This window comes from Rhynchophorus ferrugineus, unplaced genomic scaffold (genome assembly GCF_030347505.1).
Source record: "Rhynchophorus ferrugineus isolate W39M unplaced genomic scaffold, kcgeb_rfMv2 rfM9, whole genome shotgun sequence".
NCBI lineage: Eukaryota > Metazoa > Arthropoda > Insecta > Coleoptera > Curculionidae > Rhynchophorus > Rhynchophorus ferrugineus.
Window position 1 is genome coordinate 23,599,777 of NW_027472588.1, and position 24,575 is coordinate 23,624,351.

A 24,575-nucleotide genomic window follows, 5' to 3' on the forward strand; every position below is an offset into this window, starting at 1 on the left:
ATATATATATATATATATATATATATATATATATGAATTGCTTAAAGTACATAAAAGAAGTTTACAAACATTTATAAACATACTCTGGTGGGATTCAAACCAGCAGCTTCACAACAGTTGGAAGGTCCTGTCATATTAACCATTGCGGCTACCAAGCCGTCTGTCTGAATAAGTATTGATCTGTATTTTATGTCTTCGTTTATATATATATATATATATATATATATAAAGCATATATAGCATATATTTTTTATCGGATTAAAAAAAGAAACAATAATGTTCTTATAACAAGTGCTATTTAACTTCTTTTTTTGGAATTCGTTTATAAACTAATATATTCTTAAACATTTAAAATGTACGTATACAATAAATAGTCAGACAATTTAAAATTATACTTCCAAATATTAACGAATATTAAATAATTTGACTGAATAATAGTGATAAATATAACGGGCAATAAAAAGACTTAATCATTTTGGTGGTTATTTCTTTTTTATTAGTAACATATTTATCAATTATTAAAAAAAAATTTTGGGTAGCAATAACCTTAAAAATTAAAAATAAAATACAAACATCATGTCATCATCTCGCCTCTACTACCCTTTAAAGTTAGAGTAGAACACATTTAGCAACACCAATTGGTTGCAGTAAATTGAACAGCCTAAATTGATATATGTCAGAAAAGTTCTTCTGGATGTTCTACTCCACTGGTTCAATAGTATTCCTAAAACAGTTGAAGTTGACTTCATGGGCGGGACAATCGTGCTCTAATAGATCGTATAATTTAATTTCATTTATTAAAATACTTATTTACAAATAATTCCAAAATAGCTTTTTATTTTTATATTAAATGATCTTTGCTCCTATCAACTATAAAAATACTGATGTTAATAAAGCTAATACCAATTGTATCAGTCTTACTTTTATTATCTGATTTTTTAAATCATACTATAGGTCTTCTCTACATGCATTTTATATGACGGCATAGACATGAAAAGGTGTTTGGCACGTTATCATATAAAATTTGTGTAGTAATAAATGCACGTCATATAGTAAGAGTAGTCTATGATGCACGATAGCAAAACGTCAAATGCATTTCACGTGAAAGGTAACAAACAAGACATTTAAAAATATATATAACAGGTATCTACAAAAATTATATTCATCAATGCACCATTAGATGGGAATAATAGTCCAGAAATAAATTATTAGTCAAAAATATGTCATTATCAATTCATGAATATTTTTCTATTTGATTTAAAAATCTTGATACAAAATTGACCATGAATAGATATTTTTAATTTACAATAATACCTTAAAAATATCAATTTGTGAAAGGAATTAATTATCTTTATTAAATCTCTTCTTATGTGAAAACTAAAAATCATCAGTAAGTTATAATAGTTCTAGTTGGTGGAGGAACTACAGTGCTAGCTCTTCTATAATCTCTTTTACTGGATAACCAATTGGCCAACCCAATTATTATATAAACAAACGCCAAGGCGACGTGAAATATTCCATAAACAAAATACTGTTTTCTTATGTCTAAGGCAAATCCAATAGTACCCGTTACAACGACTAATGTTAAAATAGTTTGACATACTAGAGCAATAAAAGTATTAATACCAAATATTAAACCATAGCTATCTTCTTCAATATTTTTTGCAATCTCACTACTAGCTATGGTTATTGTTAAATGGTAAAGACCTCCAAATACTATATAGCAAATATAACTGACATACACGTAAGGTGTTTGAGAGGAAATCAACATAATAAATCCTTGAAGAAGAGAGCAACATGTTAATGCCAGCTCCCCTCTGGTCTTCCAGTCTACTTTCATTACTCCAGCTAGGAGAGCGCCTAAAAAACCTAGAACTGTCAAAATAGCTTCAACAGCCCCATTATATATTTGCTGGGACTGATCATTCACAATAGCGGTCCATAAAGGTTGCATGTAGACTTGGACTTGGATAAAGCCACAAGTGGCCAAGGCCCACCATACTGACCACTTGATATTATATTTGTTTGAATAGCCTTTAACAAAATGTGTCCACATTAATTTATAGGCACTCTTGTTTTTCTCTAGGAAGGACTTTTGCGACGAGTCTTTGTGGAAGTATATGGTTTTCTTGACGGGTGGAAGGAATAAACTCCAAATGGTTGCTGCTATCATAGCTGAAAAGAAAATATTGTGGTGAAATGTCGCCTCGCCGCTATCAATTAACATTGATAAAATGGAAACCAAGCTGAAAACGTAAATAGTTTTACCTGAAAATGTGATATAATTCAATTCTCTGTAGTTCATGACTTTAAATGATATCAGCGACTGTGCTAAAATTCCGGAGGTCGCCCGACCAGCTAATATAGCTGCTCTGGTATGTGAAGTAACTTGTTGATAATATTCTTTATCCACTTTGGCATAAATATAAGTGAAGTATGCCACTTCACAGGCAGCAAATGTTCCATAAAAAACCTAAAACAAAACAGCTATAATTTAGATGTACAATATAAAACTACCTATTTGTTATTTTTAGTAATTTGTAGAAAAAACTATTTTTTTACTCTAATATAAATAAAATTGTAAAATAAAAAATTAATACAAATGTTAAAATATATTGCTATAAGAGTTGTGTAACAATAATTCTAACTATATTATCTATTAATGAAAGAAAGTAAAACCTAATAAACTTGAGTCGAAAAAAATACAAAGCATAAACTTTCAAAAATCCTTCTAATTGTCGGTATACGTGAATTTGCTCACGAAGAAATAACAATTTATACAAAATAATATCAATTATTGATGTAAAAATGTAATCGTTTTATTTAATAAATAATTGTTAGGGTTGATGTAAATCATAGTGTGAAATATTCATTGTTAATAATGCTAATAAACGATTTGTTATCTTCGATGTAAGTTTGAAAATGATTAGCCAATCAACGGGTATTATTATTTTTTATTTATTATTAATTAACGACCCGTCAGTCTCTAGGGCTTTTTTAAAAATTGCAAAAAACAGAGTTGCAACAGTGTATGCTTTACAACTGTTGAAACTTTTAATTTGAGCGCCACCATGCGGAAGGATGAGTTTACACGTAACTCGCTATTGCTAGTCTTTTCTGTAACAATAACATATGTCGTTCAACTTGTTCAATTGACTCGGTGGACATTTGCAATAACATGTGGATGGTTTTCCTAGGTTAACCTATGCCTATTTGCCTTTGGGATTATTGTAGTAGATCCACTTTTCATCGTCAGTCGTAAATTGTCAGTAAATTCGTGTGGTAGGATTTTTCCATTCTTTTGAACCTTTCTCATCGCATGTAAACGTCTCAAAACAGTTAATCCATCTACTGCTAAGCCATTCTGATTTCGTTCAATAAGTCTTGCAATTTATAAACAAACAACAAAAATAACTAATGTAAATCACTATTAACTTTTCATAATTAGCAACTTTATACACTGTACTCAACAATAATAAATGAAAAACTGTTACTGTATTTAAATAAATGTTAAAAACATCTAATTAGGAGCGCCTAATGGAATCAACCTTGAACATTTTTTTAATTTAACTCTTGCCTTTATCATTGCAAATATAGATAAAGTAAGGATGTTTTGTTAGTACCTGTATATGTGTTATTTAAAAAATAAGATGAAGTCTCTAAATACGTAATAAATACATTTAAAATCATGAAATTAATATAAAAGGACAATACAACGTAATTGTTATTTAAAATGTGTTTTAGTATTACACATCTCAAAATATTTTTATTAGTCTCAATACGCCTATTATCTGTATAGCATAATCTTTAGGAACTTAAAACGTTATTAAGTTTATATTTATTCTAGACGAAAATGAATAAAACACAATAAAAATATTTATCAGATGATTAAGTGTTATCTTTATTATTCCCAATAAGTACGATTTTAAGATTGTTATAGGGGCGTCATTTTGGTTTATAAATAATTTGGAAGCGGCAAATTAATTTTTAAGAATAATGATAAATATCGTATATTATCCAATATTTCTAGTCTTGCTATTAATAGTTAAAGTACAAAAGCCAGGTTATGGAAATAAGCCAGTAATTATTGGAGTAGATTTGTTATACCTAAATAATAAATAAAAGGACATTATTTTAAACGTTTTTTAATATAATTTCGACTTGGATTTATAACGACAGGAATCAATAAAGGTAAATGGCAACAAATGAAATAACATATCAATATGGTCGTAGGGAAAGTGATATGATTTAAGGGAAAACAGAAAATAAGTAATACTTTATAGAATTTTATAGAATTAGTTTACATGTTCTGACGCATCAGGCATAATTTTGTCTTTTCTTAACTAAGATAAAATGAGAAGGAAACATCCGCTCCGAGTTTAAAACGAATTTTACATATTTACAAACCACATTTAGTAGTAACAGGTCAATTGAAAAGTCCCCGAACTGACATATAGATGACGCTACTAGAATGAAAAACATTTTGAGTTAAGCAACTATTGTTATTGTGAAATAATGGATAAAATGAAATTACGCGTGTTGATAAAATATTGCATTTTGAAGGGAAAAAACACAATTGAAGCAAAACCTGGCTTGATGCCGAGTTTCCGGACACTGCCCTAGGAAAATCAACCATCAAATATTGGTATGCTAAGTTTAGAGGTGGACAAATGAGCATCGAAAACGTTGAACGCAGTGGGGTTGTTACCGACGAAAACATTAAAGAAAATCCTAAAAATGATTTTGAATGACCGTGTACATCATATCATTCACGAATATTTGGGTATGAGAAAGCTCTGTGCAAAGTGGGTGCCGCGCGAGCTCACTTTTGACCAAAAACAACGACGAGTTGATGATTCGGAGCAGTGTTTAAAGATGATCAAGCGTAATAAACTCGAGTTTTTGCGTCGATATGTGACAATGACATCATTTCACTCCGAAATCCAACCGACAGTGCAATCCGAGTGAACTGCACACGATGAACCTGCTCCAAAGCGTGGGAAAACGCAACAGTCGGCTAGCAAGGTTATGGCGTCTGTATTTTGGGATGCGCATGGAATAATTTTCACTGACTACCTTGAAAAAGGAAGGCCATCAACAGCGACTATTACATAGCGTTATTGGACCGTTTGAAGGACGAAATCGCTGAAAAACGGCCGCATTTTGAGAAAAAGAAAGTGCATCGTGTCACACGTCAGTGAAGACGATGGCAAAAATCCATCCATCCACCGTATTCTCCAGATCTGATCGCCAGCGATTATTTCCTGTTCTCAGGTCTCAAAACAATGCTCGCTGGGAAGAAATTTTCATCGAACGAAGAGGTGAACGCCGAAACTGAGAAGATTGTCGAAAGAAGAACTACGGGAAAGAGAAAAGATGATTATGAAGGGTAATCACCATTATCAAACCATGAAATATAGGAAAATGTATTGGCTAATTGGAAGAAAATCACAATTATCGCCCGAGAAACGTCATCTCCGGTCTATTATCAAGAGCGTTCTTGAGAGCATATCCGTTGACAAAGTTCGATCTGCACTTATGAAGCTCGGATTTAATCCTATTCAGGTCGAATGGAAGAAAACGAAGAGAAGAAAGCCTAAGAGGGTGCAAATGGTCGTACACCGCGAAGAGCGCCGTATCTTCGCAGTCGACCGTCATGCATCAGGTTGTAAAAATACAAGCCCAACGCAGCAATGGCAGGCGCGTCCAATACTTCAACTGCCAAATCTTCAGCCATTCCTCGGCAAATTGTAAAGCTACCCCGGAATGCGTCAAGTGCGCTGGTAAACACAACACACGTCAATGTCCTAAAGACCGAAAATCTTCGCCAAAATGTGCCAACTGTGGCGAACTTCACACTGCCAAGTACTCAGAATGCAGATGGCGACCAACCCCGAAAGCACCAAAATCAAAAAATCGATCCCTCCTCCTACCCACGTGTGGGGAACTCAGGATAACAGTCGTCTGGCTGCTCTTTCCGCATCTTCACAAACCCGATCTCCGCCTGCGAAATATTCTCCTGAGCATCAGTACCCAGCTTCTGGAAGAACTACTATCAGTCCGCCATGGTTAGTTGTCCTCCCCGATCATTAACAATAATGTCCTGGAATGCATTTTCCGTGCGTGGTAAGAAGGAGCAACATATTGATTCTCCAGGAAAATTTTCTAAAACCCTCCATCCGATTCAACATCGCGAATTATTCTATTTATCGAAATGACAGAACAACAGGCCACGGCGGAGGCAAAGCCATCACCGTCAAAAATAGCATCAAGCGCATCCAACTGCAATCGCAGTCTCTATTAAGTCTTGAACACAGCTCCATAGCAATCGAGTCGAATAGCAGGTGAATACAATTCACGTCAATCTGTCGAAAAAACGATTCATTGAAGATAAATTTAAGTCATTACTTCAAAGAAACACCTCCAAATTCATCGGGGGTGATTTCAACGCACACCATCCACTTTGGAGCACAAGCAGACCAAACACTGCGCAAATGTGCCTTGACAGTTTGAGTTAGGTTTTCGTTTAATAAGTCTTCCAATCAGTGTTTTCGAAAATCTAAGCTCTCCAAGCCGTCCCTGAGCAATAGTATATAATAAATAATAAATTATGGAGAAAAGTATTTAATCGACGAGAACAAACTAGAATAAGAGGTAGGCGAATAACCCAAATGGACAGAAGTGAAGAATAAGAAGGAAAAGGAAAAGTCCGAGATGACACCTTCCCCGCTAGTAAGAAAACATTAAGGAAATATCGTATAGAACATCAAAAAAACAAGCAAGAAGATAAAATTCCTCTGGCTCCCTCGATTAAGGTAGGCAATATTGGTAATTTTAATCTATTCATAAATAAACGGAGTAGCTACTAACACTAACAGTTCAAAGCTCTGCCAAATAATGTTATCAACGTTACTTGTAAAAACGAAATAGAGTATAGAGGTATAAAGAAACATTTCATTAAAATGAAACAACAATAAAAGGACGACAGATAATCCATTCAGTAAACTTGAATTCCACATATATTAATTAAAAAGTGATAAGTGATACAGAGTAATTATTAGAAGACTACCGTCAACAAACCAGCATGATATTAAAAGCGAACTATAGGCTCATGGACATGGAAATTGCGACCGTTACGTCTATAGTGAAAACGATAAAATTCGAAAACGATTCAAATTGAAATTGTTATAATTGTCACCAATAGATATCGCAAATGGCTAATATTAAAATTGTCTTTATCCAAAAGTTGTATTTACTCGGTAAAGTAAATATTCTAAACAAAGTAAAATAAAATTAAGAAATTATTTTAAAAAAATAAGAAAGCAAGGCATCTAGAAAATGTTTTGAGAGTGAATCGAAGAGAAATTGTAAATATAACAGGGTGAATAGCAGCATAAATATAAAAGAGCAAAAAATAAAATCGGAGGATCGAGTTGGCTAGACGAATGGAGTCTTTATACCATGGTGTGCATTTTAAAGGTCTAATAAACGTTAAAGAATAATTTTAGTAACATATGCCTTTGTTGTATAAATAGTTATAAAGGTGTAAAATTTAAAGAAATAAAATTCAAAATTAATTTAATAAAATTAACATGATATTGACATAGAAAACAAACCTGTTCATGTTAAACCGGAAGATGTAATGAGTGAGTTGTCTAGACCACAGAGAAATAGAGATTTAACTTTATAAGAAATTTTGGGGAAATGTTTCGCAACGTCCAAGATCTAGATGTCGCTACTTTTAACTTATTACTTGCTTTAATCGCTATGCGAAGAGTTTTGACGGGATATGATTGGTTCATTCCGTTTAGTAGAAAGTGTGGTCAGTGTGACTTCAGTGTGACTTATGGTACGTGAATTCAGTAGCGTACCGTAACTATTAAAGGAAACAGTGCATAACCAAAGCACAAGTATAGTGTCCTGTGAAAATGGCCGGCCAACAGGCGCGGCCAAAATCAAGTGCCTCTTCAAAATCAGCAAAATCAACAAAAAATGCAGCCAAAATGGCCGAACAACAAAAAGACGAACACGTCAGGCATCTGGAAGCTCAGATAGCGATACTACAAAATCAAGTATTGCAATTGATCAACACAAAGATGACGACCGCCGAGACCGATAACGAATTGATCGATACCGGAAAATCGGAAACCGAAGCAAGCTCCGATAGTGAAGGAGAATTCCAACCTGTTCGCCGAAAAAAAAGGGCAGAGAAGACTGAAATCAACAACAACAACTGATGAAGAATTCCCAAACCTAAACAGCAACAGAAAACAACAGGCAAAGAGACAAGCTGTGGATCAAAGTAGAGGTGAATCTGCTCACGAAGCTTTGTTTATCAGTAATATCGCTGTAGCTACCACATCTTCCGCTTCTCCGCAAATTAACGCGACGCGAAATGACGAACCGATGGATTACACCTCAATAAGCACAAACGATCAAACAATTCCAACACAAAATAATGATATGCCTATACCAACCTAAACTAGCTCCAAAAAAACCCGAGTCCCGCCGATTATCATTCGCGATAAACACACGTACTCGGAGGTGATTTGCATCCTGACAATCCAGGGTATACAGTCCGGATCCACACAGACTAAGCCCGAAGGGGTAGCGTTATTTACCCCCACACCTGACGACTACAGACTTACGATAAATGTCCTAAATGACCGCAAATACGGCTATCACATTTTCTGCCCGCCGGAGAAACGACATCTCCGGACCATTATCAAAGGCGTTCTCGAAAGTTTATCATGAAGCTCGGATTTAATCCAATCCACGTCGAACGATGGAAAACGAAGAAGGGAAAACCAATTGCCATCGTGCAAGTGGTCGTCCCCCGAGAAGAACGCCGTATCTTCGCGGTCGACCGCCTAATGCATCAGGTGGTAAAAGTGCAAGCACAAAGCAACAATGGCGGGCGTCCAATGTTTCAACTGCCAAATCTACGATCATTCATCGGGCAATTGTAAAGCTACCCCGGCCTGCGCCGGCAAACACGACTCACGTACCTGTCCCAAAGACAGAAATTCCCCGCCTAAATGTGCCAACTGTGGAGAACCATACACTGCGAATTACTCAGGATGCAGATGCCAACCAGCCCCTAAAGCAACCAAACCAAAAAGACCAATCCCTCCTCCCACCCATGTGTGGGGAACTCAGGATAACATTCGCCTGGCTGCTCCTTCCGCAACATCACAAACTCGATCCCCATTTGCGAAATACTCTCCTAAATAAATATCTTCAGATGATCAAGGAGACCATTTTCAACACTATCAGTACCCAGCTACTGGAAGAATTACTATCGGCCCGCCATGGTTAATTCCCCTCCGCGATCACTAATAGTAATGCCCTGGAATGCATTTTCCGTGCGTGGTAATAAGGAGGAACATATTGATTCTCCAGGAAAATTTTCTAAAACCCTCCATCCGATTCAACATTGCGAATTATTCTATTTATCGAAATGACAGAACAACAGACCACGGCGGAGGCAAAGCCATCGCCGTTAAAAATAACATCAAGCACATCCAACTGCAATCGCAGTCTCTGTCAAGTCTTGAACACACTTCCATAGCGATCGAGTCAAATAGCAGGCGAATTCAATTCACATCAATCTATCAAGTTCAATCTCCAAACTTGCCTAAAAAGCGATACTAAACGCTTTAAACGATTTCACAAACGCACATCATTCAATCCCGAACGAACAATTCGGTTTCCGCGCCAAACACTCATGCCTCCATCGAGCTGCCCGCATCGCAGCAGCAATCCACCAGGCATTGATAAAAAGTCGAAAAACTGGAGCCATCTTCTTAGATGTCTCCAAAGCTTTCGATCAAGTATGGAACCACGGTCTAATATTTAAATAGAAACAACTAGGTCTACCGAATGACTTAATATCCCTGATATATTCATACTTGGACGGTAGATCCTTTCAAGTGAGGATCGGTGATGCAGTCTCCTCTCATAAACATACTTCCGCAGTAGTCCCGCAAGGTGCTCCACTAGCCCCAGCCCTATTCAAACTTTATATGGCTGATTTCCCGCTGTACAAACTTTCCCACACAGCATTTTATGCAGATGATACCGCTTTCTTCATAACCGGTTACTGTCCCGACGCTATCCGCAACAGATTGCAAGTACAGCTGAATCAAGCGATAGCGTGGTACAAATTCTGGCGGCTACAGATAAATCCTAGCAAAACTCAGGCTATTCTCTTCCACCGCAAGGAGTTCTGCGTCTATCGTCTCCAAATCGATAAAGTCCCTATCCCATGGCCCCAGAAAGTTTCATACCTCGGTCTCCAGTTCGACCGCAGATTCCAATGGTCAGCCCAAATACAGCACGCCACTTGCAAAGGAAATAGCGTGTACAGCCTACTTAACACCTTGATAAAATTCCTACCCATCCACTAACCCCGATAGTAAACAAACTACGACAGTTCCAGTCGTAATCCAGGTTCTCTGTCGCCCACAAAACAATCATACCCCAGAACCCGAAGCGACATCAGCGTTTCTATGGCATGCTTATTGTTTATTTGCTTTGGGCAACATTTTCAGTATGCCTGCCGTAAGGAACAGTCTGTTTAGAGTTTTATAACATTTAGAGATCTTATTATTAGTTCATTAGTATATATAAGTCGGTATTACAATAAATAAAGTGAACCGTTTATCTTCGAAGAAGTATTTGGCTGCCTTTAAAAAATGATTGATAATGTTGAAAATCCCAAACTTATTGGATTAAGTATCAAAGTAATTTATGATCATTACAGGGTGTTTTGTTGTTGTAAGTTGGGGTAAGTTTATTCATATTGATAATCATAAAATATGAAATATTTAATTTTAGAAATTAATCCCCTTCAGAAAGGAGCTATACACACTTTATATAGCTAGATAATATATACTTTTATTCTTGGATCAGCTATTTGATATTTGCAACTCCACTAAAATAATATCTACTGAATGCAAACCTTTTAAGACAGAATTAACCGAAGTTCAATACACTCGGAATTTTGGCGTAAAGCGATTCAGAACTTAAATAGTCCTTCTAGTTTATTGCCCAAGTAAGAACAAGTTAACCAAGATAGTTTTTTTAATCTATTACAGTTCATGTATTCAGGAATATACATCCTCCAGCTAATATGTTTTGGAAAAATAATTTCAAGTGCTCATCATAAGTTAATTTTTTTCATATCATTCGCCTTTAGAATATTGTGAAGAGGATGAACATGAGGGCCATTTGGATAATTTACATTCCATACTAACGAGGATGTATTACCAGGAATTTAGAAATAGCAACTTGATTTAATACCTTCAATTACAGATGATCTTGGTCTTTTATTTTATTTCGTGAACTACCTCTGAACTATCTCTTTTATTTTATTCCGTGATATTGCCACGTTGATAATATAACATATTTTTTGTTAAATATCTTTAAAAAAATAAATCTGAAACATTTTAGTTGTACACTATATAATGATTTTCCAGATAGATATTAAAAATAATAAGGTGCGCCATATACTTTTGGATAGAACTTGTATACAGAATTTTAACAAGGAAAGACTCAAAGTTTGCTTTCAGTATAAGAAAACAAAAAGACAGAACTCTAATAGATCCTATTAAATTGATGACACTAAACAAATATGAAAAAGGGAATATTGAATATAATATGATATTGAATTTTATTTAATAAATTTATTTCAGAATTAAATTGTTTTTATTTAAATTTTATTGGTCAATTAAACGCAACGTTAGGGGTGTCACATGCCGCACTTGAGTGCCAAACTTTATCAAAGAGCCAATCAAATGTCTTCACAGCGAAAGGTTTTTCTTACAGGTGCTTATAATGGAGATTTAAATTGATCAATCGAATTACTTGCATGGCCGATATAACCCCATCGGGATGTTGGGCAAAGCAAAACGTTTCTCCAGAGACTATTGGGTTTTCTCTTTCTTACTCTATGGTCTAGACATAAGGACTTCGTTTATATGAGAATAAGATTAGCCGGCAATATCGCTTATGATTTCAGTCTTAGAAAGAAAATAATCTTGCTTATCAAGGAAAGGAGACAGCTTGACGTAGTATTGCCAATCGTTTCAGTTTAAGAAGCACTATTTAGCATAATTAAGTGGAGTTTGTGTAAAAGTATCAGTTGAAGCTCCAAAGTTACAGAAGGTAAATTGAAGGTGCTCACAGCCCCCTGGCCATAAATTATTATAATTAGAAAAGATCAAGGCATTGAAAACACCCCCAGTCCGTGGATTCCTGGCACAAACATGAGAGTGCAGAGTATAGTCTAAAATAACATAATCTACAATAGCACAACTGTAAGTTGTTCAGATGGGATAACCTACATCCCTTTATTCGTTGATGTGTTTGCATTTAAAGGTTTCGTTTATAGATATTGGTTTTGACCCGTCGTTTATGTAGTCCATTCAATAAACGGCCACTTCTTTTCAGTAGTGGCTAATTGTGGATGATCCTATCGAGAGGTAGAATCCAAAGAACTACGGCTGTCACTTTTGTTTTAATCCTGCCAGTGGTAAGAGCTCTAGTATCACATTTTACTGTTTATATCTAGTGTCTGTTATATTATAGCTAGTATATATTGTTTTAATTATTATATTATATTTATTTTACACATTATATAATTTTGTTAAAATAGTTTGTTTGATTTTGTACTGTTCATATTTTTAATTATAAATAGTAGGAGAGAATTTGATTGAATCATTGATTTATGAATATTGTCAAAAAAGTTTGGGACCTGAGGAAATTTCACTCAGGTGAATATCTATTTAAATTTATTTTAATTTTGCACATTATATTATATTTTAGACATAAATGACATTGCTAAAGTAAATGTTCAGATAAATTTACTCGATGTCTTTTATGTGAACATAACTCATCAAATTGACAACTCGTTGATCATATAGAGTTAACTAAGAACATTAAAATTAAGAAGAAACATGGAATTTTAACTCGTTTGAAGATATTGAGGTGTGGAAAGAAAAACTAAATCCCCTCTTATAATAATAAGATTGCGGGTTTCTATTTTGGTAAAAATATTACTACTTCTTAATTTAAGTGTAATCGATCACGAATTTATAAAAGTATTAATGGATGAAAAGGAAGAGAATGTGAAATACAATAAATTAAACACATGTACATCATGAAAAGCACTTGGATAAGTTGGTTCTATTAAAATCATATGGAAATATGGCCAAATTAACAGCTATACTTTTAATGAATAATATATTAAAAGAAATCATGGTATGAATACCAGGTAAAAGACATAAAAGTGACGGTACAACTGTTGAAGCATGAGTAAATGAGATCCAAAAGAAAATAAAAACGAGAATTTTGGTAGAATAAGATTGAATTTTGAATTGAATTTAAGTTCCGGCTTGGTGGCACAGTGGTAAAGGCAATGGGACGGTCCTCTTACCGTTGCAATAGCCGTGGGTTCGAATCCTGCTGGGGCATGATCGCAAATTTATGTTTGTGATTGTTTAAAATTTGTGAATGTTCTAGGCAAGAGTGTGGTAAGAGCATAAAAAGAGAGTAAAAAAAAAGTAGTAAAAGAGCAAAAATCCGACAAGGAAAATAACCCCAGTTACGCCAGTAATCAGGCTGGATAAGACCGGATGTCTTCTGGAATGATTTCTAAAGTTGGTCACTCGCCAGTCGCTAGGCTTTAATGCTGAGGACCGTGATTCGGAGCCCACGTTCAACTTTAGGCCCAGTCCAGATAAACCCATAGTTAAAAAAATTGGTAAAAATTAAATAAAAGGTAAAAAATTGAATTAAATAAGAATTGTATCGAAATATTGTGATATGGATGCTTGTGAACTAGACCTAAGGGGGACACCCCATAAAAAAGTCAGCCTAGAACTACCTTATGGGTGGTATGGAAAAGAGTGTGTAGCCTATTTTATATTTATATTTTTTAACAAATTATATTTGTTATCTTATATAATATTTTATTTTCCCCATTTTTATTTCAAAATTATTTTGAAATTAAATATGTTTATAAAATGTTTTCCATATTACATATTTTATATTATAGGAGATGAAAATTATACCAAAATTTTTTAACCTGGCTAATTAATTTACTTCAAGAGATATTTTATTTTGTTATTTTGTGTTTAAGGCAACATGGCAAATTCAAATTCTTGTGCGCAGGCCAAAATTAGACTCCTTGTCTTCTTTCCGTTAAAATAAAATAAAAATATATGGAGGAAAAAATGCCAGTAGACAAAATCTAGAAATTAGAGAGGACGATAACATTTCTTGAGGTTTTAATTCGTTCCCTTAATTATAGTAAAGTTTTTAAACCATAGTATAAATTTTTAAGTTCTAGTAGTGGCTGATAATGTATAATAATATAGGTCCTTGCTACAATTTTTTAAATAAAAGTGTGGTATTTGTGGGAAAAAAATAAAAATCAATCAATATTCGTTTTAATATTTTGTATACTATATATAACAGGATAATTGAAAAGTCCCCGACTTGACACATAGATGGCGCTACTAGAATTAATTCTATAACCTACTAGAATTAATCTAGCTACTAGAATATGTTTTTTAGTTAGAACTAACCCTCAAAAGATGTGTGTATATATTTGATAGCTGTCGGATCATTAGTTTGTGAACTATAGCATTTTGAGTGAAGCAACTTTTGTTATTGTGAAAAAAAAAAGGCTAAAAAGGAATATCGCGTGTTGATAAAATATTGCTTTTTGAAGGGAAAAAAAGTGGAAGCAAAAAATTGGCTTGATGCCGAGTTTCCGGACACTGTCCCAAGAAAATCAACCATCAAGGATTGGTATGCTAAGTTTAATGTGGTGAAATGAGCACCGAAGACGATGTGACACCGTGAACGCAGTGGACGCCCAAAAGCGGCTGTTACCGACGAAAACATTAAAAAAATCCACAAAATGATTATGAATGACCGTAAATTGAAATTGAATGAAATAGCAGACTCTCTAAAGATATTAACTGAACGTGTACATCATATCATCCACGAATATTTGGGTATGAGAAAGCTCTGTGCATAGTGGTTGCCGCGCGAGCTCACTTTTGACTAAAAACAACAACGAGTTGATGATTCGGAGCAGTGTTTAAAGATGATCAAGCGTAATAAACCCGAGTTTTTGCGTCGATATGTGACAATGACATCATTTCACTCCGAAATCCAATCGACAGTGCAATCCGAGTGGACTGCACACGATGAACCCGCTCCAAAGCGTGGGAAAACGCCACAGTCGGCTGGAAAGGTTATGGCGTCTGTATTTTGGGATGCGCGATGGAATAATTTTCATTGAACCACTACCTTGAAAGAGGAAGGACCATTATTACCGAAGGACCGACTATTACATGCTCGCTGGGAATAAATTCTCGTGGAATGAAGAGGTGATCGCCGAAACTGAAGCTTATTTTGAAGCAAAGAACAAATCGTACTACAAAAATCGTATCGAAATGTTGGAGGGTCGCTATAATCAGTGTATCACCCTTGAAGGGAATTATGTTGAATAAAAAAATTTTTTCCAAAAAAAGCGTTTTACTATTGTAGGCCGAGGACTTTTCAACTGACCTGTTATATGTAACCGTTTAAAAGTGATAGGTTAAGAGATTATAGCTTTTTAATCTATAATAAATATATCAATTATAAACCAAGGAAAAAAATAATTAGTAATCGATAATAACCAGAAAAGGCGGCTAAATTTGTTTTTAATTTATCTATATCGAAATAAGAAAGGTTCACATTGATAATGTCATAGGAAATGATATAAAACATAAATATTTTTCATATATGGAACAATATTATTTTATGAATATATATTGGATTATATATATTGGTATAAAAGTTATAGAAAAAGATCAACTTTAATATGAATGCTGAAATGATAGCTTTAAAAAAACACATATGTAAGCTCTCACAATTAAAGGGCATAATGCATTCTGATAATGGTTAACAAAGATAGCTTAAAATAATATAAGTCCATAAAATTGCAAAAATTTCGTATATATATATAATAACTTCCTCCAAACGAATGATATACATGGATAGAAAAAATCAATTTACAAAAATAGTGTTAAGATAGTTGTTAAAAATAAATTGTTACTTAATTTAAATTGTTAAAGTTAGTTGCCTTAACACGCATGTGCTAATCGCTGTAAATTGCTTAATGCTTTATTTAAAAAAATTGCAACACCAAATCATCTATATATAAATATTTGTATACAATACACCTCCGAAAACGTTAAAATACCATTTAAAAAATAGTAACAACCTTTTTGAAATAAAACGTGCATTTTTTCCAAATCGGGCTGATCTAAATCAACTTAATAGGGTCTTTGAGGAATTATTCCGAATTCCGAAGTCACAATGTTGCCGTATCGACTCTGACTTTTTGTTTACAACTTTTGCCGATTTATATCTAATTATTATCACTTATACTTTGAAGATTTTTTGTAGACATTTGACAACAATGTACGACCAGTACCAACACAAATAGAATTTTATAGACTGATTCGGTTACATGTTTCGACGCCTCAAACAGCAATCTATCTCTTTTTAACTAGGGTAAGTGGGAAGAAAGAATCCGCTCCTAGTTTAAAATGAATTTTACATTTTCCGGACTATATTTGGCAGTATATTCGACGTCATTTCAACGTTGGGTGAATTTACAATGTCCTAGCATAAAACGATTAAGGTTAACTTGGCAGGATCTGGAGAGAATATAGGAGAAGAAATCGTGTTTTATTGTCCATAATTTATTGCTATCTTCCATCTTGAGAGAGTAGAGGAAAGTAAGTTTCTTGGATTAGGAGAGTTGCTAAGAGAAGAAGGGACATTGGTGGATTGTATTAGAATAGGAAAATGATCACTGCCACAGGTACCCTCAGAAAAAGTGAGGGGGAGCAGAGAATAAGACCAACGTTGGATAGAAAACCTGATGAGAAGCATAGATGCGCAAGTGAGACTCAATTTAGAAAGTATAAAAATGAGGTCTCAAGAATGTTGTCCTCTGAGGAATCCCATGTAGGGTGGTGATTATTAAAATATTGACGCTATGATCTCAATATTTGATTGACAAATTCTTTCCTCAATGCTAACAATGTTTTCTTCCAATCTTTCTTTATCAATACTCTCTTCAAATTCTTCTCAATTTTCATTTCAATGGTTCAGAAATATTTATTTTAAAATCTATTAATAACAATTCTTTCATTATGCTCATTTCAATTATTTTAATACTGCTGTCTTCAAATTATTTCTTTCTCAATTCTAAATTTAATACCGTCTATCGTTGTCGATGCATTTTATCGCAGAAACTCCTCCCTCGGGTTCTCGGTGGTGGTGAACAAGGCAGGTCCAAGAAACCATTTTCTGTATCCCAATTCGTTCAGAATATAGGGGTGGGAAATACTCTTCCAGCTAGGAACTTCTCATGCCGATAATATATATATATATATATATATATATATATATATATATATATATATGAAAATATATTATGTCGAATGAAAGAAAGGTGAACGAATTCCTCACAGACTTATGTGACGAAATCGACCTTTTGGGTGAAAGATACAGCTAACTGCTCCGAAAAATACATGGATCGCCAACTGTGGAATTTAGTGATTATATTGTAACAGAGTCCAAGGATCGGAGCCATACACAAATGTCAAGATAGGCATTCGAAAGAAGCGGATTTTAGTCTTGATTAAAATACTAGTAAAAATTACTGCATCTTGGTCGATTGGGCTTATTACTTCGGCGGGTCCGTTTTTTCTCCAGTAATACAACTGGATCCCGTTACTATGTACCACCGAATATAGCGCTATAATCGGCGAATATCAGATAGGTTAAGGAGTTTGTATCATATTGAATGCCATGTCTGTCTTTAAAAACTTTTCGCATAATTTCATCTGAAGAAGATTAATCATTTTTAGGGGGGCATGGTATAGACGCAAACTGAATAATTCAATAATACTATCTGGAAAACTGTTATTTTACGTAGAAACAGTCGACTTTAGTAGTTAAGTTAGGTAACTTAATAGTTGATTACATTATCTGATATATTATAATACTATTTTTGATTACAACTGTATATTGAAAATTTATAAATCTGAGCCAATCTCATGTCAATCGCCTTGTATTTTTTAGTTTACTGTTAATACCAATTTTACGAACATTTCGATATACTTTCCATCACGAACGTCATAAAAAATTCAAGCAATAAACCAAAACACGTAAATAAATAAAACGATCAGGTCAATTAAGCGACTTCACATTCGCTGAGTAGAGCTATTTATTGGTTAATAGTTTATAATGCTGATGTTATATCGAAGTAGAAGCTTACATGTCGTAGGTTTTTTTATCAGCCAATCAGACAGACAATATGTATGTTTACATTTCACATGTATAATATAGTAGCCAGCCATGGGTTTTTTTTATACAGGTGAACAATCGGTCCATATTCGAATTTGCACAATTTTGTTAATTTTAAAGTTTGTTAACGCTGAACTTGACCGTAAAGTAACCATCCTCTATTGTAACTATTTCCAATTATTGCTCTGATTTGGTTTATGAATGCAATAATTATAATATGTTGCATTTTAGTTTTTTTAGATATTTAAATTTAATGAAGCGAAAATATTTACGTATTTTGTAAAAAAACATGTACAATTAAATTTAACAAAAAAAAAATTAGATAATTACATGTGCCAACATAAAACCTACCTGAGCTATTTGCAAAGGTAACAACTCATGGGTCCACATAATCATTCCAGTAGCTACACTTCCCGACACAGCTATAAAAGTAATCCAACATTTGTACATTAAAATATCCACAAAAATTAAAACGACAATGACCATTAAAGTTCCCGCAAAAGTTCTCAGAGGATAAACATACTGAATTAAAATATCATCACCGAATTCCTCGTATTGCACCAATAAAAACTGAAATAAAAATACCGACGATGGACGAAACTCTTTTAAAAAGGTGAAACCGTACACAGAACAAAAATAAAGATCACGTAATTTCAAGTAGAGGGCCAACATGTTACTAAAAACATTCATGGATGAGTAAGATAAAAAGTTCGACGATACGTAAGGATAAGTAAACTTACATTTATAGGTTGTAAATATGACAATTAAATATATAATAACTATAAATCCTGTAGTTGTAATTTAAGGCTTTTAAATCTTTAAGTCTATATTAAATAAATGAGCATAAAAATAAATAGTCAAATAATATCAATATATTATTAAATGTTTGCATATACCCTAATCTTTTTTGTCACTTTAAAAAGACAATTATTAAGAAAAATTCGCACAAAATAAATATCTTTTCTATCAAAAAAAGTAAAAAAGAACGATATTGGTTACGGCTGGTGAGTACACTGAGTGCAGTAGAACCAATTCAAGCTGCAACAGTTCAACCCTCCATAAATTTTGTAACATGTGTCTGTTACTAGCTATCAAAAAGCTAATCAAAATACATGTAACGACCTAATATTATTAAAGCAATTCATATTATGTTTATACAGCCTTTGGGTGACTAAAAATATTTTATTTTTACATGTGTTAAATGACATCAAAATCTAAATTTGAATTTTAATGATACTCATACACATCAATATCATGAGAGAACCTAAAATGACATACCCTCTGTATTAGGTTACTAGTCTAGCCATATAATTCCCAAATTAACTTCAAATTTTAAAGCCGACATTGAACTATGAGGATACACAAAGAAATCCAATATCAATATAATCCAAACCTAAAAACAAACTTTTTTATAAAATTAAATAAACTAAATAAAATAATAATTTAAATAAACCCTTTTATATATTATAAATGAGGACAGATGTCCTCATGTGTGTTTGTAGATCAAAGATCTAATGGTACCATTAATCAGCGATGAAATTAAACTGTTTGTGAATAAATACCAAGTGAGGTTACGTGAATATAAGAAAGTACTATAACTTGCCGTCAACATTGGACTAACTTGGTAATTGAAGAGACAAAAACCCTTTGAATTAGTATAGTTACATAGTACATCGATCGCTAAACTATAAATGTCTAAACGCTAATTGAGATCGGCTCTGGAATATATAGCTTTAACCTATATGTGTACTATATACTATTTAAATTAAAAAAAATATAGTAATGCCAATTTAAGTGTCGCAATAAGATATTTGAAAAGTGCAAGGTGAATTTGACATCTACGACAAAAAAACCTAGTGTAAAGGAAAAAATTATAGTCTATCCAATAAAACAGTCGATGCACGTCATCAAGATTTATGACGTCAGTACGTCGAAATGTTGCCGCATCAAATTAGGTTTTTAGTTTACAACATTGGTCAGTTTATAACCTCTAATTGTTATAGTAAGATTTTGAAGAATTTTGCAGACGTTTGACCGTTATGACGTTGAGACGTTACCGTATCAATTTTGAGTTTTAGTTCATTTTAACTTTAACATATAACAAAATTTTAATCTAAATAAAATAACGAAACAAAAATAATATTATCAAATATACTTTAACATTGTAGTAGATCTAATACATATATTACCTCATTCCTGTTCGAAGTAACTGATTAGAGGTGCAATCTGTTTCTGACTCTAACCATCTAATTGTTTCGGCAGTTTTCATTTTTCAATCAGAGTAATAATAAGCAGCAATTTGAAATTTATTAAAACAAACAAAATGTTAAAACGTTTGCCAGTTTATAACCTGTAACTATTATCACTAATATTTTAAAGAATTTTGCAGAGGTTTTTTTTGACAACCAGGCGAATTTTGTAGGCTGATTCGGTTACATGTTCTAACGTAGCAGAGACCACTGTAGCTCTTTTTAACTAGAATAAAATGAGGAGAAAAATATGATTTTGAAACAAATTTAGAAATTGCGATAGGCAATATTTTCGACATCGTGATGGCGTGGGTTCACTCTTGTTTTGAATAGACTATATATTAATTCTAATGTTAAGTTCAAAAAACCACAACAACAATTGTAAAAATAAAATTCTATTAAAAATTCTATTATAATTTCACTGTTCATTTAGCCAGAAAATTAGATAATACAATATATTTCAATAAAAATACATTATTTATAGAGTTCCTCTTTGTAAAGAAAAATTGTAAATTAAATGTAGCACTTTATATCGCTATAATGTTTTTGTTATAAATTATTATGTCAATTATATAATATTTATTAAAAACAGAGGTCGGTGACTCTGCATACAAAATATCAAAAAATAGACATTATTTTTAACACAATATAACAATAACAATATTTAATTGTTACTTAACATTTTATATCACTTTTATTAGAAAACAGAACAAACGTTTTTATAGTAAATTCTGAATAAACTAAATGTTTGCATGTACTGCTTTTTTGCATGTTTTTCATTTTAAAAAAGCTTTTATTGAAAAAAACTTGTACAATATACTTTTAATAACTTTTTCCTATTTTTCGAGCGTTACCGAGTCGAAAGAACGATGTTGGTTTGACGCGCTTTTTTAATATTTCGAAACACATGAGCTAACCCATATTATCTCGAACGAGAATATATGGTAATCAGGAGGCGTTATGGCTAATAGGAAAACTCTCTATTGAAGCTGCAACAGTGTATCTTTCACAATTATTGTTATTAAAGAATGACTAACGTCTGTTACTCGCTATTACTCGTCTTTGTATAACACGATTTGATCAATTGGCATCTGCAGACATAATTTATTTCTTGCTGGTAAATAATTGCAAAAGACAAATTCTTAAAAATATTAAAGTAGACCGACATATTTTATCTAGCTACATAAGCCCGGAACTAAAAATTATCAGTAAAACTGGTCCAGAACTATTTAAATATTTAAGACTGGTTCCCAAAAGAAGCTCGATACTTCGGTTCCACATATATTGTGATTTAAGCCTGAAGAAACTTAACTCTAAGAAAGGCGATCTAAGTGTTTGATGGGATTGGATAGAAGATATTCATCACAGTCATAACTAGGGTTGTCAGACGTCAAGAAAAATAGCGCATTCCGATTAACTATATTTTTAAAAATATCGATATTTTTTTGCAACGATTAAGAAAAATATAGATAGTTTACAAAAGTTATCAAATATATTTTACAAAATATTTCTAGGAAAAATAAAAATATTTATAAATTGGATCAAAAAAATATCGATATCATTTAAATGTTTTAAATAGTGCTATTTTTAATAGTGGTAATAAACATTTAAAATTAAGTACACACTTTAAATTATTTTAAAATACGACCAGAATTAATCAGCAGGAAAAACTTTGTTTTATAGATGGTCAACATCTAGATTACACACTTTATTGTCACGGCAAGAAATAACAGAGGTTGATTGCATCCACTGTTATAATCCGCCCCTTGCCCCATCCAACCACTATTTATTCCTAGCTCTACAAAATCCTATTAATTGTGTACAGCTGTCTTCAAAAAAGGATTGAGAAAATCACTTCGTTCAGTTGTTCACCGAGGAATCTCAGTTCTCCAGTGCGGAATTACGGTTTTACCAAAAAACTGCATTCGATCAAAACAACACATACTTCATTAATTAATGTTTGAAATGTGTGTGAATAAATTCGATTTTAAACAAAAGAAAAAAAAACGAAATCACTTTTCCCCTAGCCATTATATGATTTTTAATAAAAAGCAAAAATTTTACCCACTCAAATATATTTAGAATATTTTGGCTTTTATTTACAAACACCGCGATAATATTCCAAAATAGTTTTGAAAATATTAAATTACAAATAAAAATTAAAATCTTAACGAAGTGCCAATAAGTTTTTTTTTTATTTTGGATAAGATATTAATATATAAAAGTTATGGTCATTTATTTCATAGAAAATATATAACAATTTATGAATGATAAAAATGTACAGGGAATAAATGTGTTTTCGATTAAACATTTAACAAAAAATAAAATAAAAATCATAACAATATATTCAACAAACTCACCTCAAGAATTTGTGTTTCCAACAAGCTATTGGTCCATAGAAGCATCGCCCAAACGACTATGCCGGTAATGCCCAATAGTATTATCAATGGTTTGTACCGGCATAAATCGGTGATTAAAAATACTATAATTAACTGCGCCAAATAGCTGTAAGTTCCAACTGGATATACTTCCTGGTTAACTTGTGTCTCTGTTAAATTCTTCCATTCTCCAATCAAAAATTCAAAGATGAATGGCTCGGAAGGTCGCAGTTCTTTCAAGAAGCCAAATATACTCAACAGCAATGATATAACCAGCCAGTTGTTCATGTTTCGTTTCAGTTTTAACAACATATTGGTCGACGGTCACCTATTTAACCTTAACTTTGTGCCTTTGTAGAGGAAACGTTTACGAAAATTGTCTCGAGCAGAGACACTTTCGCGTTGCTGGAACATGAACGAATAAGCTATAATCTAAATCCGAAAACTATCGAAACTCGCGAGTTGTTCGTAATCAAACTTGCTGCATTGTGCGCCACATGTGACAGCCTTATACAATCAGCTGATCGGATTATAACATCAAGTTAAACAGAGACCACGCAAGCGTCTAACTTAGAGCCTTAAATTATTTAAAAATGTGGTTAGAGAATATAAATTATAACTAGGAATAAACAAGAGCAACTATGAAATAGAGGTAATATTTTGTAATATTACACAATAAATTGTGTGGCAAGATACATTATATAACCCTAGAACAAGCAATAAATAATTACAAGGTATTTAAAAATTGTTAAAGTACGAAATATTGATTGCAAAACTATGCTAACTGTTAAATATAGAAATATAATATATTGATTGTTTTAAAACTAGAAACTATTGTATAATTATATTTCAAATTCTGAACATATTTACATTTTCCTTCACCATTATGTCATAATAAAATTTTTAAATTAGTTATAAATCAAAATTTTAATTGCCGGCTTAGTTGCCGCAGTGGTAAAGGCGACAGGACGGACGACCTGCTATTGCGATAGTCGCAGGTTCTAATCCTGCTGGGACATGGTCGTAAATTTATGTTTGTGATTGTTTAATATTTGTGATTGTCCTAGGCAAGAGTGCAAAATCCGACAAAGAAAGTGATCCCAGTCACGTCAGTAACCAGGCTGGGTAAGACCAGATGTCTTCTGGGATGATTTCTAAGATAGTCACTCTCCAGTTGGTAGGCTTAATGCCGAGGACCGTGATTCGGAGCCCCCGTTAAACAAATTTTATAATTTTAAGCCCCATCAACAAATGCCAGGCTATTATGCTAATGCCTTTATCGTGTATATTATTTAGTCAATATTTATGGTTAATATTTATACAGTAGATTATATTTGAGGTCCAAAGAATTAAAATGTTAAATGAAATTATAAATGTTCATTGGTAGTTCACTTGATGGTGAACTTGGCTTTTTAATTGTACCGTGATATTTTAGTCCGCTCTGTAGGGTCTAAGTCTCAATGCTATTGGCCAGGGCTATGCTAGTTAAGGAAAACATTTAAAAAAAATTTAATTAATACATTTTCATTTTTAGTAGTTGTTAGATGTTTGAAACTAATATTTT

At 33.0% G+C, this 24,575-nt stretch overlaps 1 protein-coding gene across 3 annotated transcripts; it reads right to left on the reverse strand.

The window, feature by feature from the left end:
• Positions 1-473: 473 nt before the first annotated feature.
• LOC143203233 (thiamine transporter 1) lies at positions 474-23,526 on the reverse strand. 3 transcript variants are annotated; one of them, XM_076415386.1, is made up of 3 exons: positions 22,994-23,526; positions 2,269-2,473; positions 474-2,175 (listed from the first exon to the last, which is right to left on the reverse strand). In XM_076415386.1, exons 1-3 carry the CDS (start codon positions 23,321-23,323, stop codon positions 1,388-1,390), a joined length of 1,323 nt encoding a protein of 440 aa, XP_076271501.1. In that variant the 5' UTR covers positions 23,324-23,526; the 3' UTR covers positions 474-1,387. The 3 variants fall into 3 exon arrangements, with proteins under 3 accessions (XP_076271501.1, XP_076271500.1, XP_076271502.1); XM_076415385.1 differs by lacking the exon at positions 22,994-23,526 and adding an exon at positions 18,736-19,071; XM_076415387.1 differs by lacking the exon at positions 22,994-23,526 and adding an exon at positions 3,218-3,539.
• Positions 23,527-24,575: the final 1,049 nt, after the last annotated feature.

Excerpts from the sequence above, each read along its gene's own strand:
- LOC143203233 (XM_076415386.1), bottom strand. The coding sequence starts at position 23,323 with ATGTTGTTAAAACTGAAACGAAACATGAACAACTGGCTGGTTATATCA. Across the intron at positions 2,474-22,993 it reads TGGAAACACAAATTCTTGAG|GTTTTTTATGGAACATTTGC; the intron begins GTGAGTTTGTTG and ends GTTTTGTTTTAG. Across the intron at positions 2,176-2,268 it reads GAATTATATCACATTTTCAG|CTATGATAGCAGCAACCATT; the intron begins GTAAAACTATTT and ends TTTTCTTTTCAG.